Source organism: Mesoplodon densirostris, chromosome 9, assembly GCF_025265405.1.
Source record: "Mesoplodon densirostris isolate mMesDen1 chromosome 9, mMesDen1 primary haplotype, whole genome shotgun sequence".
Lineage (NCBI taxonomy): Eukaryota > Metazoa > Chordata > Mammalia > Artiodactyla > Ziphiidae > Mesoplodon > Mesoplodon densirostris.
This window is the reverse complement of record NC_082669.1, coordinates 57,706,399-57,728,160: the sequence shown is the minus strand read 5'-3', so window position 1 is coordinate 57,728,160 and position 21,762 is coordinate 57,706,399. Positions and strand designations below refer to the sequence as shown.

Sequence of the window (21,762 nt, the reverse complement as noted above, 5' to 3'; positions counted from 1 at the left end):
AATGAACACTTAGCTTGTGTCTACCTTTTTGGTTATTATGAATAATGCTGTTAAGAATGCTGGAATACAAGTATCTGTTTGAGTTCTTGTTTCCTTTAGGTATATACCTAGGAGTGGAATTGCTGGATCAAATGGTAATTCTATGTTTAGTTTTCAGAAGAACCACTCAACTATTTTCCACAGCAGCTGCACAATTTTACACTCCTACCTACAACATACAAGGGTTCCAATTTCTCTATGTCCTCATCAAAACTCAACATCTTCTTTTACAAATTTTTATTATTACAACCATCCTAGTAGGTGTGAAGTGGTTTCTCATTGTGTTTTGATTTACATTTCCTTAATGACTAATAATGCTGAGCGTCTTCGCATGTGCTTGTTGGCCACTTGTATATCTTTACTGGAGAAATGTTATTTAAGTCCTTTACCCAATTTAATTGAGTTGTCTTTTCGTTGTTGAGTTGTAGTTCTTTTTATATTCTGGATAGTAAACACTTATCAGATTTATGATTTGCAAATATTTTCTTGCATTCTCTAGTTTGTCTTTTCTCTTTCTTGATAATGTCCTTTGATTTACAAATGCTTTTAATTTTGATGAAGTCCCATTTATCTATTTTTTTCTTTTTTTACTCATGTTTTTGGTGTCATATCTAAAACTCCAAGGCCAAATCTAAGGTCATGAAGATCACCCACATATTTTGTCCTAAGAGTTTTATGGTTTTATGGTTTTGGCTTTTATATTTAAGTTATTGATACACTGAGTTAATTTCTGATGCGGTGTGAGATCAGGGTCTAATTTTATACTTTTTGCATATGAATTTCCAGTTGTTCCAGCATCATCTGTTGAAGAGACTATGCTTTCTTCATTGGATGCATTTGGCATCCTTGTCAAAAAGCAGTTGGCATGGATATATGGGGTTACTTCAGGACTCTCAATTCTATTCCACTGGTCTATGTCTATCCTTATATCAGTACCACATTGTTTGGATTATTGTAGCTTTGTACTAAGAAATTTGGAAATGTGAATCCCACAACTTTATTCTTCTTTTTCAGGAATGTTTTGGCTATTCAAGGCCCTTTGCAATGAATTTGGGGATTGCCTTTCCCATTTCTGCAAAAACGTCTGTTGTTAGGGAATTGTGTTGAATTGGTAGATCACTTTGCTTGTATTGATGTCTTAACAATATTAAGTCTTCTTATCCTTGAACATGGGATGTCTTTCTAGTTACTTATGTCTTCTTTAATTTCTTTCAACAATGTTTTTGTGGTTTTCAGTGTACAAGTTTTGCAGCTCTCTTGTTAAATTTATTCCTAGGTATTTTATTCTTTTAGAAGTTATTTTAATGGAGTTTTTAGTTCCTTTGTGGAGTGTCTGTGGCTGGTTATAGAAACAACTGATTTTCATGTGTTGAGCTTGTACCCTACAACTTTGCTGAAACCATTTATTAGCCCTAGTAGCTTTTGTGTAGATTCTTTGGAATTTCCTATATACAGGATAATGTCATTTGTGATCAACAGAGACAGTTTTACTTTTTCCTTTCCAATCTGGATGCCTTTCTTTTTTTTTCTTTTCTTTCTTTCCTTTTTTTGGGGGTGGTGGTGGGGGGAGTGTGGCTCATTGCTTTTGTTAGAACTTCTAGTTCTATGTTAAACAGCAGTGGTGAAAGCAGGTATCCTTGTCTTGTTCCTGATCTTAGGACGAGTTTTCAGTCTTTCACCACTGACTATGTTAGCTGTGGGTTTTTCATAAATGCCATTTATTACACTGAGGAAGTTCCCATCTATCCTAGTTTTCTGAGAGTTTTACCATGAAAGGCTACTGGATTTTGTCAAATGCCTTTTTTACCTTTAGTTTGATAACAGAAGAGGGACAATATGAATAGTCAGGCATAAAACATTTACCAAGTTTGGACAAGGTCATTGAAATTTTCATGTGCTGAAATTTGTTTAACCTTGTCTGTTTAATATTTTCTTGAATAAAGAATCAGGAAATTGTGTATTTTTTCTTCACCAAATTTATGAGACCCTGGAACTTTTCTTTTTCCCCCAGTTTTCACAGCTACCACTGCATTTAGATTATCACCTAGTTTAACTTGTAACATCTCCCTTAGGTTTCTTCCTTGTCCAGTTGTACCTCAGATGACATTATTTCACTTCTCCTCTAAAATTTACAGTAATTCAAATCCAAACATACTTGTTTGGGACAGACCTTTTTTTAATCAAATATAAATTCCATTCTCATTTTTTACTATCTATATAGTTCTCTGTTGAGTCAAAAACAGCTATTTACCGACTGTTGAGAATAACTTTTTAATGTCCCCTTTGTAAATATAATCTTCTCTAACCAGAATGTTTTTTCTGTTCTCCCCCTACACCAATGCATCTCTTTGCTCCTTTGAAACTTACACAACTGATTAGCCCTTTATTAAGTTTATCTGACACTGTACTCCCTTTCTAACTACTCTAAAATTTTTTTCTACTCTAAAATCTTTCTCCCATCTGGTTGGTAATTCTCTTTAGGATGGATTCTCTATTTCTTTTGTATTCTAAGACAATGGAGGTGGGGAAATGGAAAAACCAACCAGAGGCTTTGTAAGTAGACTGACTCAAACTCTACCACTTACAACAGGGATGTAAGGATTGAACAGAAAAACAGAAATAAAACCTCCTGTAAAGGAAGAGCACAATTTTTGTCTCTAGTGCTTAAAACAGGAACTCAGTAGATTCTGAACATTTAAATGACTGTAAAAAAGATTTCTGAGCAAACCTTTTTCTCAACTTCCAAAGGAAGTCTCACATCTCTTCTTAGGAAAAGCTGCGGTGCCTCCCTTTGGGGATCCAAATTAGTCAATTCAGCAAGTATTTCTGGCCAGTCACGAACATGTTGCAATGGTTTATGATAAGGCTTGAGTTGAAGGCCTGAAAAACATCTTTCCTTTTATAAATGATAATGTAAAAATGAACCAATTAAATCAACACATAGAAACTTTTTATCAAATTCTGTACCTAAGTACTGAGCACACACAAATTAAAGGTCTAAATTTAAATCAATATTGACTTTAATCAACATTACTACCCAATTTGTGGTTAATTATTTATTAAGAATATAAGAATTATGAGAGTAAATCTGAAAATGAATAAAATTTATCAAATATATTTAAGATCCTTAATTCCATGATAGCCTACTTAATGAGAAAATCAGTAGAATTTGGTGTTTAAAAAAATACAATTAAATCACTAGATAACCAATCACAACCAACTCAATGAAATCCCTTATGTATCTGCAATACTTTGTCTGAGAGACAAATCTATAATGACATTGGGTTGAGTTTAAATAACAAAGATCTGATAGAAAACCAATATACAGAAAAAGAAAATCTGTATTATTCTGAGATGAGGTGAGCACTGAAAATAAAGGCAAGTTGGATGAGCACTACATTTAACAGCATTCAAATCAAATTCATTGCCAAAGAAAAAATGTTTTGGTTTTTATCATTTCAAACACTGTATGAACAAAGAGGGGCCAGGAGGAAGCAGAGGCTTATCTGTTTCAGCAGTTTGAACATAAACAATCTGTATAAAAGAGAAGAACACTGTATCATTTGAAAATTTAAAAGTCAATAATAATTGATGCTATACTTAAGTTTACCAACCCACTCTCAAAAAGGAATAATCAGGTTTATACAACAGAATAACAAATTGCTTACTGAGATTTTCTGAACAGATCCAAATAGTGAAATATTGCTGTGTTTCTTGAGAGAGACGCATTCCTTCCATTATCTGCTGCACTGTGGTATTATTTCCATGCTTCAGTTCAACAGAACGGTATGATCCATCCATTCTGTATATTCGAACTTTTTCATACTAGGACAAAGAATGATAATAAATTATGCAACCTGGTTATAAATTATACATCCCAATACAACAAAATGCTTTAATTTCAACTTCATCTGCTTAAAAACAACTTTAAGTGAGAATCTTCTGGCGGTATTTTATTTATTTATTTTTGCCTTGCCGTGTGGCTTGTGGGATCTTACTTCACCAACTAGGGATTGAACCTGTTCCCCCTGCAGTGGAAGCACAGAGTCCTAACCACTGGCCCTTCTAGCAATATTAAAAAAATTTTTTTTTCATTATTTATATTTTCTAACATGTTTTCCTCTGAATATTCCATGGTCAAATAAGTTTGAGAAACTAAGGCAAATGGGTTTTTAAAAAATATTCAACTTCGAAATCTTCTGAAAGGATATTTTAAAGCCATTAATGTACAATGTAAATATCAAATGGGGGATATAGACTTGGTTAACTAAATCTGGTGTTAGTCAAGTACCTCATGAGTTTAGTGGGCCACAAATTAGAATGTAGAAATGTGTACCAGCAATAATTTGTCCTAAGAGGAATCTGTGAGAGAAGATTTTGCAGGTAAAGGTTATGAAACAATGGACCATGAGCCAGTTTCTTTCCTCCTGTTCAGAAAATCCCAGAGAGAACTGATATTCTCAATACATTTTTATTGTTATAGGAAGTAACTGATGCCACCAAACAACTTCCAGGACAGTTCATTTTAGATAAAAGTACCTAATTCCTTTCATCTTATACATTCAGATATAAAAATTATATGAGAAATAAAAATGTGGTTTTTTACAAAATAAACTTATTTATTTATTTATTTTGGGCTGCGTTGGGTCTTTGTTGCTGCACATGGGCTTTCTCTAGTTGCGGCAAGAGGGGGTTACTCTTCATTGCAGTACATGGGCTTCAGCAGTTGTGGCTCGCAGGGTCTACAGCACAGGCTCAGTAGCTGTGGCGCATGGGCTTAGTTGCTCCACAGCATGTGGGATCTTTCTGGATCAGGGCTCAAACCCGTGTCCCTGCATTGGCAGGCGGATTCTTAACCACTGTGCTGCCAGGGAAGTCCCTAAAAATGTGTTTTAACTATACAAATAGAAAACAAATTGCAACGAAGTATAACATAAGGGTGCCTGTACTGCTTATCTATTTCCTTGCTTTTGTCCTGTACTCAGGAAATAGTGTTTTGACAAAAATGTGTATGAATGTGTGTAATTTTCCTTAAAGACAGAGATCATGTACTGAATAAATAAAGAATATGTATTCTTTATCACATCACTTTCAGCATTTTATGGTGTTAAATTTACAGAAATACTCAACAAATACTCATTGCCTACTTAATAGAAATGTCTGGAAAGGCTCAAACATATGGGTTATACCTGTTGGTATAAAACTTTTATCCTTTATCAGTTGGTATAAATCCTTTTATCTGGTTTGCAAGTTTCCAAACAATTTTTAAACTGATAACAGTTTTATCGTCACTATAACTTTCCGGCATAACTGAGTTTTTTCTAATTGTTAATTCTTCTCTATTTTAATGTCACTGCTAATTATTTTGTACATAAGTAGGTGGAAAGGCCAGGTTGAACTGGCAGAATAAAAGACTTAGAAATCTCCTATTTTAACCCATTCACTATCTTGAGGAGGAAAATGAATCTGTAATAGATGACAACTTGCAGAAACTAAATTACCAAATGATGTGTAATATTATTATTGGGTTGACCAAAAAGTTCATTCAGGTTTTTCATATATTATGGAAAAACCCGAACGAACTTTTTGGCCAACCCAATATTTACAAATATATTACTTAGAAGGCCTAAGTAGAGAGAGATGCTTCAATGAATAGGTTAAAATTTGTAATCAGCATATCAAGTATACAGATTACACTGGAAATTAGATTAATTTTAACTGATCAAAAGATTTATTTATGCAGTTTTAATTTGATATGCAAGAATAAATGTCCAAATGTTAGTGATGATAACAAATTTAATACCTATGAAGTCTAACCATGAGGTTTTATAAAAGCAGGAAAGAAGCCATCCATACATTTATATCCTTCCACCCTTGCCACAGATCCTCAAATTACTTATCAATTTAAATACAATGCTTGGCTCTAACTAGTATTTTTTTTTTTTTTTTTTTTTTTTTTTAGTTTCTGCTTTATAACAAAGTGAATCAGTCATACATATACATCTGTTCCCACATCCCTTCCCTCTTCTAACTAGTATTTATGAAGATAATTCTTACTGGTTTGTTAATGGCTTCCTTCAACAATTTTGCAGCTTCTTCCCAATTATTTTGTTTGTTTTCTTCACAAATATTTAAAGGAGATCTTCCTTGTTGGTCTGTTATGTGCTAGAAATGTGGGGGAAAAAGAAAAGGTTAAAGATAAAAGGCATTACAAATGTACAAATAAGGGAAAATATCAAGTTTCATTACAAAACTATTGTCAAGTGTTAAGTACATATTAAGCAATCTTAGTGCATGCTATACTTAAAATAAACATGAACTGCCAAAGATGACTCAAAGCACTAATCAATGTGATTATTGTTTTTCAAAAGTTCTGATTATAGCAATAACAAAGGTTTTGTTAAAGTGTTTTTTTTTTTTTTTTTTGGCTGCGTTGGGTCTTCGTTGCTACATGCGGGCTTTCTCTAGCTGCGGCGAGTGGGGGCTACTCTTCGTTGTGGTGCGCGGGCTTCTCATTGTGGTGGCCTCTCTTGTTGCAGAGCACGGGCTCTAGGCGTGTGGGCTCAGTAGCTGTGGCTCGCGGGCTCTAGAGCACAGGCTCAGTAGTTGTGGTGAACGGGCTTAGCTGCTCCGCAGTATGTGGGATCTTCCCGGACCAGGGCTCAAACCCCCATCCCCTGCATTGGCAGATGGATTCTTAACCACTGCACCACCAGGGAAGCCCCAAAATACTTGTTAATACAAATTCCAAAATATCCTTTTCCTTCTTAAAGATATTTTTGAGAAAATACACTATAAAATGAAAAGAGGTTAAATTTTATGTACATTCTGTAGATGCATGGCAGTGATGGTTCTAAAACCATGTAAATGTACTTAATGCCAATGTACATCTAAAAATGGCTAAAATGGTAAATTTTATGTGAGACGTATTTTACTATAATCTAAAAAATTATGTACAAAAGCAAAGTGTATACATAAATATTACTTATTCTATATAGTAAGTGAAATTTGTTTTTATTTTTCAGCTGACCTCTCAAGTGTATAACTTAACATTTTAGTATCATTACTTGTTATTCACTGTTTGATCATTAAAAAAAAAAAAAGCCTGGAAAATAACTTACTCTGTCAACTTCTGGATGGTTTAAGAGAATCTGTACTATTTCAGCATGTCCTCCTCCAGCAGCAAAATGAAGAGGAGAACTAAGTTGTCCATTTAAAAGGTTTGGATTGCACTTTCCTTTCTCTAACAATATGCGAGTGGCTTCAACTTTTCCATACCTATAAAACAATAAAACACCTAAAAAGTCATCTGAAATGTTTGAAAAATCCAAATTTTAGACAATATCTCAAAGAAATCTAAGATTTTTCTAGCACAGAGAACAAGGAATGAAGACACTGATGTAATGTTTACAGTGCTTAGGGATTTCTTATGAATTACTCTGATTCAGTTCAACTGTTTCTATTTCTGATCAACTGGGAGAAAATATAATCTCAAATACAAGATAGAGCAGATGATAGAGAATCACTATCACACAAAATACAATACAAAAATTATAAATTAGGGAGATAAAATTTTTAGTCAAAATTCTTTTCAGAAGCAGAAAGTAACTCATAAATTTAATAATGCTTTTTACTCAGCCCTGCCTTTGATTTACAAAATAGGCCCAAAGACGTAATTCTCCACATAGCTGCTGTATGAGGCAATGTGGGAGACACAAAGATACGTTAAGATGAATAGTCTCTGCTCTGGTAAAGGCTTATAATGTAATCAGAGAGGAAAACAAAAACATGAGATGTTACATAATGCTGTAAAATTAAGTAACAGTTGAGGAGAACAATCAAAAAATATGTATTTGTCAAATCATAATAGTATATAATTAATGTTTTAAAAAATGTTGGAAAAGGAAGATAAGATTTCAGTCTCAGTTCTGAAAAGTGTTCTGATGGAAGAATAATTTGAACTGGATTTTAAATAGGAAGAAGCTGAAGAGATGCTGAAGAGAAGTAAATATTCCAGATAGTGGGAAAAAGAGTAAGCAAAGAGTACAAAGAATGTGCGAGATATAGTGAGTCCACCATTTGGTTACAAAGACTTATATAAGGTCGCAATCTAATGCAATGGTGGAAAGGTAATTCATTTTTTGGAAATAAATGGGTAGAAGGGGAAAGGAAATTTGCTTTTAAATATGGTGCATTTGAGGGGAAAATAGCACATCTTTAGAACTAATACGATTTGCTGTCAACTTTCTTCCCCCTCACATACCCTATGGTTTTCCTATGCCCTGAACCTGCTAATTGTATCCTAGTCTTCTTATTCATATGACTGTTTGCTCATGTTCTTAGCTATTCTTGAGATGTCCTTTTACCCCTCCTGACTTTGTTTAGGTTAAGTTCTATTATTTCTCTGAAACAGTTTAAAATCTACCTCCTCTATATTCCCACTACATTTTACCATTTCAGTTTTACTTTTTAACCTCATTTTATCTACTTTCATTCTTGTATATATACATTTCTATCAGCCTGGAAGCTCCTTGAAGGTTATGTCTTTGCATTCTCCAAACTGCCTTATGTATATAAAAAAAAAAGAAAAAAAAAGTGACTAAATTGTTCAGTTGGCAATTGAAAATGCAGACTTGGTCCTCAGAAGGAAGGCAAAAGCTTGAGATATCTAAGAATATGCAAATTCATCCAACTGAAAAGAATTACTGTTAAGGCTGGGAGGAATGGATGAAATCTTTCTGAGAATTTTGAGAAAGATGAACATTTTAGAACAATGAAATGCATCTTGAAAAACACTTTCAGGATAGGAAAAGATACTAGGGGAGCAATTCAAGAAGTAATAATAAAAATAATTAATATAAACATATTTTATATGATTCTTTAAAGTTTTCAAGGTATTTCCTTATATAATTACTTAATATAATCTTCACAGCAACTTATGATGCAGGCAGAGATATTTCTAGTGCACAGATGAAAAAAATGAAGCTTGTACCAGTAAAGTAACTTGCCCAAGGTCTCATGGTTACCAGCCAGTTAGAATCCAGTTTTCTGAATCTTAGTATAGCTGTTTCCATACTATAACACATGCTTGGGTCACAGAATGGAGACCAGTATTTCAATAATAATAATAATGGTATCAGTTATATCTTGCATTTGTACTGACCTTTACTATAGCTCCATTATAGCTGTCCTTCCAACTGCAATTTGTTCCTTGAACAAAGGGATGGTCAACAGCATTTAATGCAGCAGAGCAGGGAAAGAGATTAAAAACTCAGAAAAGGTTAAGAAGGTTCATGAAGAGTGAAAAAGAGAAAGCAGTGTGTGTGGCCCCCTTACCATTGAAGTCTGGCTATGAAAGGAAGGGAATAAACAGGATAGTGGCCAGAAGAGGCAGCAGGTTCAAATTAAGGTTTTTTTCAAGAAGGGAGAGGAACCTGTTTGAAGACAAGGGGAATGAAAGTGCAGAAAAGTAGGAAGTGAATTTAATGGGGAACAAGAAGGATTTTTCAAGCAAACCCTATGATACAGGAGAGAGATGGGAACAAAAACTGATGATTGGAGTGAGAAGAAGGACATTTCTGATGGCGTCAACTGTCTTTGAAAATAGGGGGTAAAACCATCGGATGAGAGTAGAGAAAAAAGGTAGTGGAAGTTTAAGTGCTTAAGAGTAGAAAGATTTAGAATAGTTTACAAGATGCTAATAGTTTACAAAAGGCTAACAAGATGAATGAGACAAAGACAACACACAACTGGCTACAGTGAAGGCCCAAATGAAATCAGATGGAATAACTTGTAGGGAGCCAAATCATCATAGTTCTAAAATACTCTTTAGCAATGATATGAAGCCTGAAAGTACTATCAGAGAGAGAAGATACTGATTTGAGAGAGGTGAGAAAACATGAGATGTCAGTGAGACTTTTACTGAGTGGCTGACAAGTTACCCATAAGGGGAGAAAGCCAACTTAAATAGTTTTGGAAAATGGTAATTATAGTAAAGAAAATTTTTAGGCATGTGTCATCAATATGAGAATTTTTGAAGCTTGGAGCAATCCTAGGAGTGATTTAATTAAGTGGTCCTCAAAGACTGATCCAGGAAACTCTTTGATCTCTGAAATCTTTTCAGGGTGTCCTCTCGGTCAAACATATTTTCATAATAATACTAAGATGTTATCTGCCCTTTTCATGATCATTTTCTCATAAGTGTACAATGGAGTTTTCTAGAAGCTACCTGACATGAAAATTGCAGCAAATTAAAGGCAGAATCAGATGTGAGAATCCAACTATCTTCTACAAGGCTAGACAGTAAAAAGATGCAAAAATGTAAAATAATGCTACTTTTCTCATTAATTTTTTTTGTTTTTGGAAAATAAGGGCATACTTCATAAAACTTTGTTATTTATGTTAATATGTTTATTGTTATTTTAAAATGAATTAAGAAATGCTTAAAATATTTTTCAGTTTAAACTTCTAATATAGTAAGTAACACTAGATATACTTCACATAAACCAAAGCTAATTGGGATCCTGTAATTTTGAAGAATGACATGGAGCCCTAACACAAAAGTTTGAGAACCACTGATCTAATAAAACCCCTCATTTTAAAGATGAGAAAACAGAAAAAGACGGGTAAAACATCTTGTCTAAGCTTATAAAGATAGGCCCCAAATCCCAGTCTCTTGATGAGATAGCCCAGTATTCCCCTTCTCAATCCTTGTACCAGTTAGTGAATAAGAGTACATTTCCAAGATAAAGTAATTTATGTTCTTTACTAAACAGTTAAATCAGTCTTCATTCAAATTCACATGAATCAAATTATCTATCTTATTAAAAGTATTGCAGGACTTCCCTGGTGGCGCAGTGGTTAGGAATCTGCCTGCCAATGCAGGGGACACGGGTTTGAGCCCTGGTCCGGGAGGATCCCACATGCTGTGGAGCAACTGAGCCTGTGCGCCACAACTACTGAGCCTGTGTTCTAGAGCCCGCAAGCCAAAACTACTGAGCCCGCACGCTGCAACTACTGAAGTCCGCGTGCCTAGAGCCCGTGCTCCGCAACAAGAGAAGCCACCGCAATGAGAAGCCTGCACACCTCAATGAAGAGTAGCCCCCGCTCACTGCAACTAGAGAAAGCCCGCGCACAGTAACGAAGACCCAACGCAGCCAAAAATAAAAAAAAAAAAAAAGTATTGCAAGGTGACCTATATACTACTAGTGGTGTATTAAACTTGGTTATTATTTCCAGCTGACGGAAATTAGTTTTACTGAAGGATAAAACTCTTCCTTGGTGTACTGCAGTAATAAGACTTTACAAATAAAAATACAACAGATTAATGAATTTTAGATTCAGACATCAAAATCTTTAAATTTTTATAACACTTTAATAACAGACAATATTTTTTGAGTGCTTATTACTGCCAGGTACCCTTCAAAGCATTTATTTGCATTTTCTCCTCTAATCCTAAGAGAGGCCCTAATATTAAGCTCATCTTTTAGATAAAGAAACAGATCCTTAGAGACATTAAGTAATTTGCTAAAGGCCATACTTTTAGGAACTAAAAGTTTCAATTGGGTCTGAAACATAGGTACATTCCAAAGCACATTAAATACTATACCATACTTCTGTTTTTATGTAATAGGCAGTTGAAAATATTACCATTCTTTTAATAGAGAAGAAAAAAAGGCCCTGCCGCAAAAAGAGCAACAATATAGGCAAATATAAATTTGGGATTCCTAAGCTAAAATTTACTGCCTCTATCTTTTTCAATTCCACAGTGTACTTTCTTGGAGTTTGAACTATATTCTCTACCTCTTTTTGTTTAGCTCAAGAAAAGGCATGTGATTTCTTCTGGTACTGCTGCTGCTACCAGTATCTACCAGTAATCTGAAGAAACAACTGTAGTTCAGTGAAAGAAGATTTAGGGTAACTCTTTCCAAAGCTGAGTATAAAAATTCCCTGTAATGGTAAAACAATTAGGAATACATTCATAGAATAAAAGAATATATTTTCAAGGAAACAGAAAAAAAATTAAGAGCATATTTATTTAATAAAGGAGCATATTTTTAAGGAAACAGCATATTTTTAATGGAGAAAAGATATATATTAAAAGCAACTATATTTAGCTACTAGATCAGAAATATTGATCAATAAGCTATCTGATCACAGTGAAATAAAAAGAGTTTGAGTTGAAAATGATCTAATTAATTTATTTTACATATAGATAATAAACTAAGATGCAGAGAGGTAAAGTAAAGCAGCAGTAACCTTTCTGGCACCAGGGACTGGTTTCATGGGAGACAATTTTTCCATAGACGGGGGATGGTTCAGGCGGTAGGTAACGCAAGTGACGGGGAGTGGCAGATGAAGCTTCGCTTGCTCGCCTGCAGCTCACCTCTTGCTGTGCGGCCTGGGTCCTAACAGGCCACGGACCAGTACCGGTCCACAGCCTGGGGGTTGGGGACCTCTGAAGTAAAGTCACTTGCTCAACATCATGCAGCTAAAACGTTGTGGACTTTACCAGGCCGTAAATAGTGCAGGCACTTCTTAAACTAGCCAAAGAAGCTCACTTTAAACAGTAAGTCAAAAGCAACTTTCCCATAAGAAATAATGGTAAATAACTTTATTAAATCCTTTCTAGAGGACAGGCTATAGCAAATAGTTAACTACTGCTACGAACATAAATTTAAGAACGTAGCCCAGGCTGAGGGGAAGAGTTATTATTATGTGAGAAGTGTATGAGAGCAAAAACTATACTGGACAACTAGTGGAAAGAGCTAACTCCAATCCTGTGAGCTAATCCCTCTCATAAAAAAAAAAAAAAAAAAAGGAAGGCTTTAATTCTAATGAAAACTTTTGGTGTTTCCTGATACCACAGCTTTCCAAAGAACTAAAAGAATACTTTTCTAACATGATGCAAGGTCAAATCATAAGTAGCTAACACATGTAAATTTTATAATAAGTATAGGGCTTCCCTGGTGGCACAGTGGTTAAGAATCCTCCTGCCAATGCAGGGGACACAGATTTAAGCCCTGGTCTGGAAATATCCCACATGCCACGGAGCAACTAAGCCCGTGTGCCACAACTACCGAGCCTGAGCTCTAGAGCCCGCGAGCCACAACTACTGAGCCCATATGCCACAACTACTGAAGCCCACATGCCTAGAGCCCATGCTCCGCAACAAGAGAAGCCACTGCAATGAGAAGCCTGCGCACTGCATCTAAGAGTAGACCTCACTCACTGCAACCAGAGAAAAGCCTGCACGCAACAAAGACCCAACGCAGCCAAAAATAAAAAATAAATAATAATAAAATATAATATAATAAGGATAAACAAACATAACACAACTCCAGTACAAAATAGAAATTGCAAGGGTGAATAAGGGACCGTGTGCTGTGCAATGGCACTTGCTAGTCATTAGCTATCCTACTGCATGACCTCAGGATGCCTGAGAACGTTAATGATACTTTTCCTGTGGGGCAGACCTTGTAAATCTGAACAGTGTGGCACATACACAGTAATCAAAGATTACTACAGAGAAAGCTCATAAGGCAAACATGGTAGAGGAAAAAGTGGCTGGAATGAGAACAGCTTTGAAAAGAAGCACTAACATTTATAAACTAAGGATTCATTCTTTCTAAAAACAAAAGAATAATCTATTTACCAGCATGCATAATGAATGGGTGCCCAGTGGTCACTATCTAATTGGTTGACTGAAAATCTTTCATTGAGAAGTCGGCTTAATAATTCTGAATCTCCTTCACAGGCACTTCGATGGAGAGGAAAATCATCTACCCACTGTCGTTCCCTAATCATTAAAAGAAGAAAAAAAAAAAGGCACTGTTGAAATTCAGATTGTTTTGAAACAAATGTGACATATCTATGAAAGCTATGTTTCACTGAGCAGCTGTAAACTAAATCATTTATGCAATGATTACATTGCATACTAATTGCATATATCATTTTAAACAGTATTTTAACATTAGAATGTATGTGTTTAAAAAGCAATGTGGAGGAAAACCAGAACAGTACTTGTCTTCTGTGACACTGCTCATGCTTCTCTGCCATTTTTCCTGTTTGGGAATTTGGATTTTTGAGTAGTCTGGAGCTCCTAGACCGAAGTATGGATTTATTACCACTTTATCTACCTAGAAAGGGAAAACAAAACAAAACAAAAACAAAAACAGCTTTAGATACTGAGCTTTAGATACTTGACTTTGATGTATAAAAATAGAGCTAAGTGCAGATGTCATCTTAATGTTTACAATTAGTAATAGATGCATTTATTTCAGGAAAAAAAATTACATTTGAAATGAAATGTCTTTTGAAATCAGGACCAAAATTCATTCAACTCTTACCCGGTTTGTATATTGAAGATCTGATCCAAACAAAGGGTTGTAAATACACGTATCTGCTTTCTCTAGGGCTAACATTTTACTCTTTATTTCTAGTGCACTGTAGCCCATATGTAGTGAGTTTTCTGTCTGACCTGATTCAGTAGCATATGCAGGGTTTATAACATTAGTTTTTATCCGCTCAAGAGGAGAAGGTCGGAATAAAGCCGGAATAAAGTGAGATTGTGCATGACGTTCATCTAACCACCTGGCAAAATAAAAAGAAGAGGTAGTAGACGTATTTGTTAAAAAGTGAAGATGAAAAAACTAAACTACTATCCAACTCTGATGTGTGATTCTTTCTAATACTACATTCAGATTTTTATAATTTTTTTTAAAAATAAATTTATTTATTTATTTTTAGCTCTGCTGGGTCTTCGTTGCTGCACACAGGCTTTCTCTAGTTGCGGTGAGTGGGGGCTACTCTTCAGTGATGTGCACAGGCTTCTCATTGCAGTGGCTTCTCTTGTTGCAGAGCACGGGCTCTAGGTGCATGGGCTTCAGCATCTGTGGCACACGGGCTCAGTAGCTGTGGCTCACGGGCTCTAGAGCTCAGGCTCAGTAGTTGTGGTGCACGGGCTTAGTTGCTCTGCAGCTTGTGGAATCTTCCTGGACCAGGGCTCACACCCGTGTCCCCTGCATTGGCAGGAGGATTCTTAACCACTGTGCCACCAGGGAAGTCCCGGATTTTTATAATTTTAATTAGTGTTAAGTATTTCATTTACTGTAAATAAAAGTTCTGTTATTGGACATAGCAAACTATTTTTTTAATGCATGTAACATAATAATAATTAAAATCCTTTTCAAAAAACATGAAGCCCTTTAAAAATTTAAACCACTGAGATGTAGGTGACATTAGACCTGCTGTTACAGAAGGACAAAAGGCATGACAGGTGAAATGACTTGTTCACTGATAAGGGTAAATCAATACTAAATCTAGTTTTATAACAAAGGAATCTTAATTCTTAGGCCAGGGCAATCTTTGTCATTTTCTAAGAATAAACTTAACATATTGCAAACAAATCAGGACAATCTTGTCTTTGGGGTTTAAAATTTTTATATTATACTTCAAAAACTTACCATTTCTTAATATATATATTATTAATTTTATTATTTTCTTCCAAAAGAATTTCTATCTCTCAGAGCTAATATCTAATATGAACATATATTTGATTTATTAAAAAATATTTTTAATGGCAGTTCTTACTTATCCAAGGCTATTAACATTCTTGCTGTAAGTGCAGCAAAGTGAGTGCTGGATTCACTACAGACTCGCATAATATCTTGTAAGCAGTAAAAAATTGGGCATCCTGGAGTATACGTATATTTAGTATTATCTGAAAAAGAAAAATGAAGAATTATGCCATCATATAAAAGGTTTACGACTGCATGATTTTTATTTAAAAGTACACAGTATGTTAAAAAAAATTGTTAGGTATAACATAAATTGTTCTAGATTTTAAATTGGTAGACTTGGATTCAAGTGCTGGCCAGCTCTGTGACCTTATCCATTTGGGTGAACGCAGGATTTAGAATCCTGGAGGACTACAGAAATTGTTTCCCCTTTCTCTTCCTCAACAATGTTGTAAAATTCTAATTAATAATAAGATTTCCAGCACCATTTAACATACTGATCTGTTTAACCTAAGTATGGCTGGGGAAAAAAAAAATTCTGGAATGGTAGAGCTGGCTAATAAAATACGTGTAAGTACTGTGTAGCAGCAGTCTGATGAGATGTCCACAATGGGTCATTAATATATCATTAGTATTATTACTGCCTTACATGAGGCCAGTACTCTACAGGTTCCAAAGTGATTTTTACATATAATACCTCACTGAATTCTTCCAGCACGATGAACCAAGTAGGAGCAGATACCCATCTTACAAATAAAGAGGTGAGGCTTAAAGAGGTGATTTGCCCAGAACACAAAATTAGTGGGCTGCAAGGTCTGCACTGAAGCTCAATATTTTTTCTATTATTCCAGGATAATAGGATAAATTCCTTGTCAAAGCTCAAATTAAATTTTCATCTTAGATCTAAGTTCTTTAAATATTATCACTACTGTTGGGAAGAGTATTTTAGAACTACTACTGACACTTTCTTTTCCCAAATATAAGACAGGTTCTAATCATAATCTGTTAATTTTCAAAAATATATAAATTTTTATTTCTATTCTACCTATATAGCACAGTCCGAAAAATCCCTCATTATAAGCTAAAAACTTTTTGTTTCGATTATGGCTTCCTTCCTCACTTCTTTGTTCTACTTTTAAAAACAGAAACAAAAACATTACTAATCAGTCTGGAAGCCTGAATATTACTTTGAAATCAAAACATCTTTTTTTTTTTTTTTCCTTTTTGCGGTATGCGGGCCTCTCACTGTTGTGGCCTCTCCCGTTGCGGAGCACAGGCTCCGGATGCGCAGGCCCAGCGGCCATGGCTCACGGGCCCAGCCGCTCCGCGGCACATGGGATCCTCCCAGACCGGGGCACGAACCCGTATCCCCTGCATCGGCAGGCGGACTCTCAACCACTGCGCCACCAGGGAGGCCCCAAAACATCTTTTTAAGTAACAAATTTCTCCATCTTCCTTTATCTTAAAAACATGTTATTTTATAATAGTATTACAATAGTAACTATGAATCCAAATTCCTAAGTTCCTCAACAGACTTTAACTTAGCACCTAAGGTACACAAAGATTCATAAGGTGAAACTTAGACTTTACCTTTGACAACTGATGGAACAATAAATAATGCCGCTTCTCTGCCCATCTTCTCCCCATCCAGAGGAAATTTCTTCATTAGTACCACTCGTTTTCCTAATCATTTTTTTAAGTCAGTAAAGATAAAAATAATGGGCCTTTTAAAATCTTATATATTACCTTGAGAATTAGAAAAAATATTTTAAAGGCAGTATTAAGAGGAACTGAAATATAAAAAGTCAATTTTATTATGGGCACTAATAAACTGGTAATTCTGATAATAATGTAAATCATTCTGTGGACAATCAACCAATAGATCCCCTGTTCTGACTCACTAGAAGAGAAGCTTCCTATACGTAGCAAGGAAAACCATCCTGCTAAGGACTGACAGAGCAGCTGAACAGCAACACATCCTGCAAGGTGAACAGGCATATACTTCATTCAGTTGGGATGTAGATGGTAAGAGTTTCACTAAAGTCTAAGCTGGCCAAGAAGCGTAGTGTACATAAACTGCAAAGTCTTAAAGTTTAGCAGCTCTTCATTTAATATTCAACCTCCACCCTCAATTTCAGTTTTTATTAAAATCTGATTGGGCTATCAACTATTGTTCTGAATTGTAACCACCATTCTTATACTTAGTCTGTTGTTCCTGATTTGGCAGCAAGGGGGCTATAAATAATAACCTACAAGTCTTTCACTCTAAAACCTTTCATATTCTGTATACCTTTGTCATAATTTTTATCAACCCTTCCAATCTCCCCACCCCAAGAAACAGAACCTTGTTCTTGACCCAGGTAGGAATGCCTGGCTGGATGCCTTCTGTGGACAGGTAGATAATATGAGCTCAAGCAGCTTCATTCATTCACAAAATGCTAGAGTCAATATTTGTGATTATTATGGCACATTATTATTATAGCCCCCAAACAATTTTTTACAAAATTGACACTTGTACAAAATATAAGTGTTAGATACATTCTAATAAATTTCAGAGGCAATATTTCTTTTGTCTGGCTTGAGGTCTTGTCCCACTTAATCTTTCCTGCCTTGCAGCTTCCCTAAATCCAGTTCTGATCCATTGTTTAATTGCCTACTTTGCAAATTATATATGCAACTATGAGATCTGTCATGCAGGGAAAGAAAAGCACTGATTACAAGTTGGGAAATGAGGTTCTAGTTCTAACTCCTCCACTAATGGGAATATGATTTTTGTAGGTGACAACCTATGTTTGCATTTCCATTTTACAGATGTAAAAATGACTATATACCAACTCACAGGACCAATTTAAGAATTTCATTAATAAGTAATTGTGGTAGTGCTTTATAAACTATATATAGCACTGCACAAAAAGGCACAACTACTGCTATTATACAGTCATTGGTAATTTTCATGTGATGCTTATATAAGAAATCATATTACTCTATAAAAATATTTCACACTTTTAGAAAACCTCAATTGAACAGGATAGTCAGGTATGGTATGGTTCATTGATATAACTGTCTATTTAGTTAAGTAAAACTTCTTTACTTTCATTTCTCTTATTAAAAGCTGCCTGAAAATGTATTAGTACATTCTATTGTCTAAGTATATAAGACATAATTGTGCTAGACATGTTTCAGGGTGCCTATCCACTTGTAACTTCTCCTAAGAAAAACTACCCAGCCCTCTGGGCCGGGGGATATTTTTGTTAACACTGATATCACTTATATCCCCCTTCTTGGTAAATGAACCAAGTGGTAGAGTTTGGCTAATTCATAGCAAATTATGACTTGTCTATCTCAGCTCAAATATGTGATTTGGGCTCAGACTTTGTCTCAGTAATTTGATCTCAGAATAGATCCTGATAACTGTAACAACTTAGTGATAGTAAAACAAATCTGGATGAAAATTTATCAGAGAAATCCAAGACTGAGGTAGAAAAGGCTGACAAATTTGTGGCATCCAAAAGAAGAGCCTTTCACTTGCCTTGATCACCCACAGGGATAGTCCCCCTTTTTAGCTAAGATCAATTTCTAGATCATTTTATTTAAAAAGTCAATCTGATAATTAGGGAAAGGGGATTCTCTCTGTAGTACTCAGAATGTGTATCAAAGATCTGTAAATCTATGCAGGAACTTCTTATAATCTCGAGTTACAATGCTTAGAGCCCCAAGCCACAAAAACCCTGCAGGCCCTATTGAGGAGGTTACCGGTTGGGGAGGTAAATATGGTGAATGGTACCTCCAGAAGTTATGAAACAGGCTTAGTTCAGCTATCTCTAGAGAACAACTATCCCAAATAACCAACAAATCAAATGACAGGATTCAGCCTTATCTCTGCAACAAAAATAGTCTCTTTAGTGAGAGATGAATTAGACAACTAATCTCTATAAAGATGAACAAATAGAAAAAAACACTAAATAAGCTTTAAAAAACCAAAAACTAGGCACAGAGAGGTATGCTTTACCTCACTATCAACAACTGTTTTCAACTGCTGTTTGACTGAAATTAGCTTTACCTTTTTAATTATAATGCCTGAATCCTGGACAGAGTATGTAATTTCTGTAACTTCTGCTATATGCTTCTTGTGAGGCCACAGCCTGATAAAATTGATCATTAATGTTTAATCAGTTTCATAGGCTATAGATTATCTAATATTTTAAATGAGGCCTGAACCTTTCAGGGTGAATACTTCTACAATTCATTTTGGCTCTTTGAAAATGATCTTCTTCTTGTGACCAAATGGGAAGAAAACCTCTGCTGACTGGTAATTTATAGGACTTGCTCTAATACACAAAATCTTAACTGTTACTTAGTTATGGAGAGAGGTTTATAGTTTTCTCTTGTCCTGGAGTAGAGAAACAAACATAGTAGTTCACAGATACTTATCTAGGGAAATATACTTCTAACAAAAGTAATTTTGTGCTTTCTTTTAATTTTCAAGCCACCCGTTGGCTTCCTCTCTCTCTTGAACAAATCATTAACACAATTTAAATATTTTCAATTTTTTTTTTACTTAAAATTATTTAAACATTTCAAAAATATTTTTTAACTTAAAAAAATTGTTAAGTTACTTTTGGAAGGGGGCTTGGCTGCACCTTAAAAAAAAACCCTAGAAATTTCTGAGTCTTTTTCAAGTTTTTCAAATGAAAAGGAACGTAAAAAGAAACTGATTTTAACCTACTTTTTAAAATGTCTTTCTCCACAAGCATTTAAAGCCAACTGTGTTAAAAAGAAAAGTTTCTTACCTCTGATACCCTGGTTTGCAGGAGAAATTGGTTTGGTGGTTTCTACTACATAATCCAATATGCCTTGTGTTATTTCACTGTTGCCTTGAAGTTTAGTTTCCAACAAAACCTTCTTTCTCTTTTTTTTCTGTCCTTCAATGGGAACTTCATGCAACAAAATCTTAGATGAGAAAAATAATATTAAGAGAGTGTTTAAAATAAAATTTACTTGCCCTAGAATATAATAAGCCAGCAGTCTTTCTTAACCCTAGCTGCATATAAGAATAACCTGGACTTTCAAAACAGTATCAATGCACAGCTTCATCTCAGACCTATTAATGCAGAATGTCAGGGGAGTGGAGTCCTGGTACTGGAAATTTTAAAGTTCCCCAGGTGATTTAACAGGGTAGCCAAGACTGAGAACCAGTAAGCCAGAGCACTGCTGAAGCAGCAGTCTGCTCAGAACCCCTGCAGTATCCCTTAATAGGTTTCAGAAAACTAACCTTAAAAAAGCAATTAAAGCAAAATACTAGAGAAGTTAGTTGAAGTTAGATTAGATTAGAAGTATTTTATGATGCTTGAAATCTGCTGCATAGAAAAGATAACAATTCTGCTTTGGGTTTTTCTTGGTGGGAGCCTCAATCATGTTTACTAATATATGTATTCAAGACTACAGAGAAGTAACTTAATTGCCTAAGACTTAATTAAAGGTAAAGATATTTTTTAATGAACTTTTAAAAATAGTTCTTTGGGAAAACAACCAAGAACAAAATTTAGGTTGGAATTTTGAATAAGCTGAATTTTGCAATTTTTTTTTCAATTTTTGAGAGCCATTCCGTAAACTGTACTAAAAACCAAACTCTCATAAGTAAAACTCAAATAAGTAACTTTTAATATCTAATAATTTATCCATATCAATGAATAGAAAAATGGTCAAAACACATGCAGCGGAAGAGACATGATGATGGGCAGATCTATGACTGTAAATTCTAGCTTGTCAAGATCAAGGTTATCAACAAGAATTTACAGGCTATGGTTATACTTTATATGTAAATGAAAATGATAATGGAGAATGACATTCAATGGTTGAAAATCAAATGTTAGTAAATCGTTCTCACTTCATATGACTTAGCTCTGTATTCCCGAGAATTGAGACTGGCAGCATTCTTTGGCCGAATAACAGCAACGTACGCATCTTCTATGTTTTCTGGATTTCCCATTGCTTTATAAAACAAAGAAATCCCTTGAAAGATTAAATTAAAGGACACATAACCACTCTGAAAAACAATTTAAAAAATAAAATGTTGATTTTTCTATCTTAGAATACATATACTATGTAAAAAGCAAGTCAGAGATGACTGATTATATGTTACCATTCAAAACCTTTGTTTATAATTTAAGATTACCTTGTCCTTTTTTCCTTTTCTATTAAAGGT

General features: G+C 34.8%; 1 protein-coding gene across 4 annotated transcripts in view; it reads right to left on the bottom strand.

Annotated features, from left to right (window-relative positions):
• The window catches only part of KRIT1 (KRIT1 ankyrin repeat containing), a 37,496-nt gene that overhangs the window by 10,620 nt on the left and 5,114 nt on the right, over positions 1–21,762 (bottom strand). Inside the window, exons 2-12 of one of the 4 annotated variants that reach the window (XM_060107676.1) lie at positions 21,445–21,603; positions 20,348–20,507; positions 17,148–17,240; positions 15,631–15,760; positions 14,388–14,631; positions 14,062–14,177; positions 13,694–13,837; positions 7,161–7,317; positions 6,097–6,204; positions 3,708–3,864; positions 2,768–2,919 (exon numbers count right to left, since the gene is read on the bottom strand). In XM_060107676.1, coding sequence (XP_059963659.1) covers positions 2,768–2,919; positions 3,708–3,864; positions 6,097–6,204; positions 7,161–7,317; positions 13,694–13,837; positions 14,062–14,177; positions 14,388–14,631; positions 15,631–15,760; positions 17,148–17,240; positions 20,348–20,507; positions 21,445–21,546 — 1,563 coding nt within the window. In that variant the 5' untranslated portion in view covers positions 21,547–21,603. Of the gene's footprint in view, positions 1–2,767; positions 2,920–3,707; positions 3,865–6,096; positions 6,205–7,160; positions 7,318–13,693; positions 13,838–14,061; positions 14,178–14,387; positions 14,632–15,630; positions 15,761–17,147; positions 17,241–20,347; positions 20,508–21,444; positions 21,604–21,762 lie in introns of those variants that run through there. The other 3 variants (XM_060107675.1, XM_060107673.1, XM_060107677.1) reach the window with 3 other exon arrangements.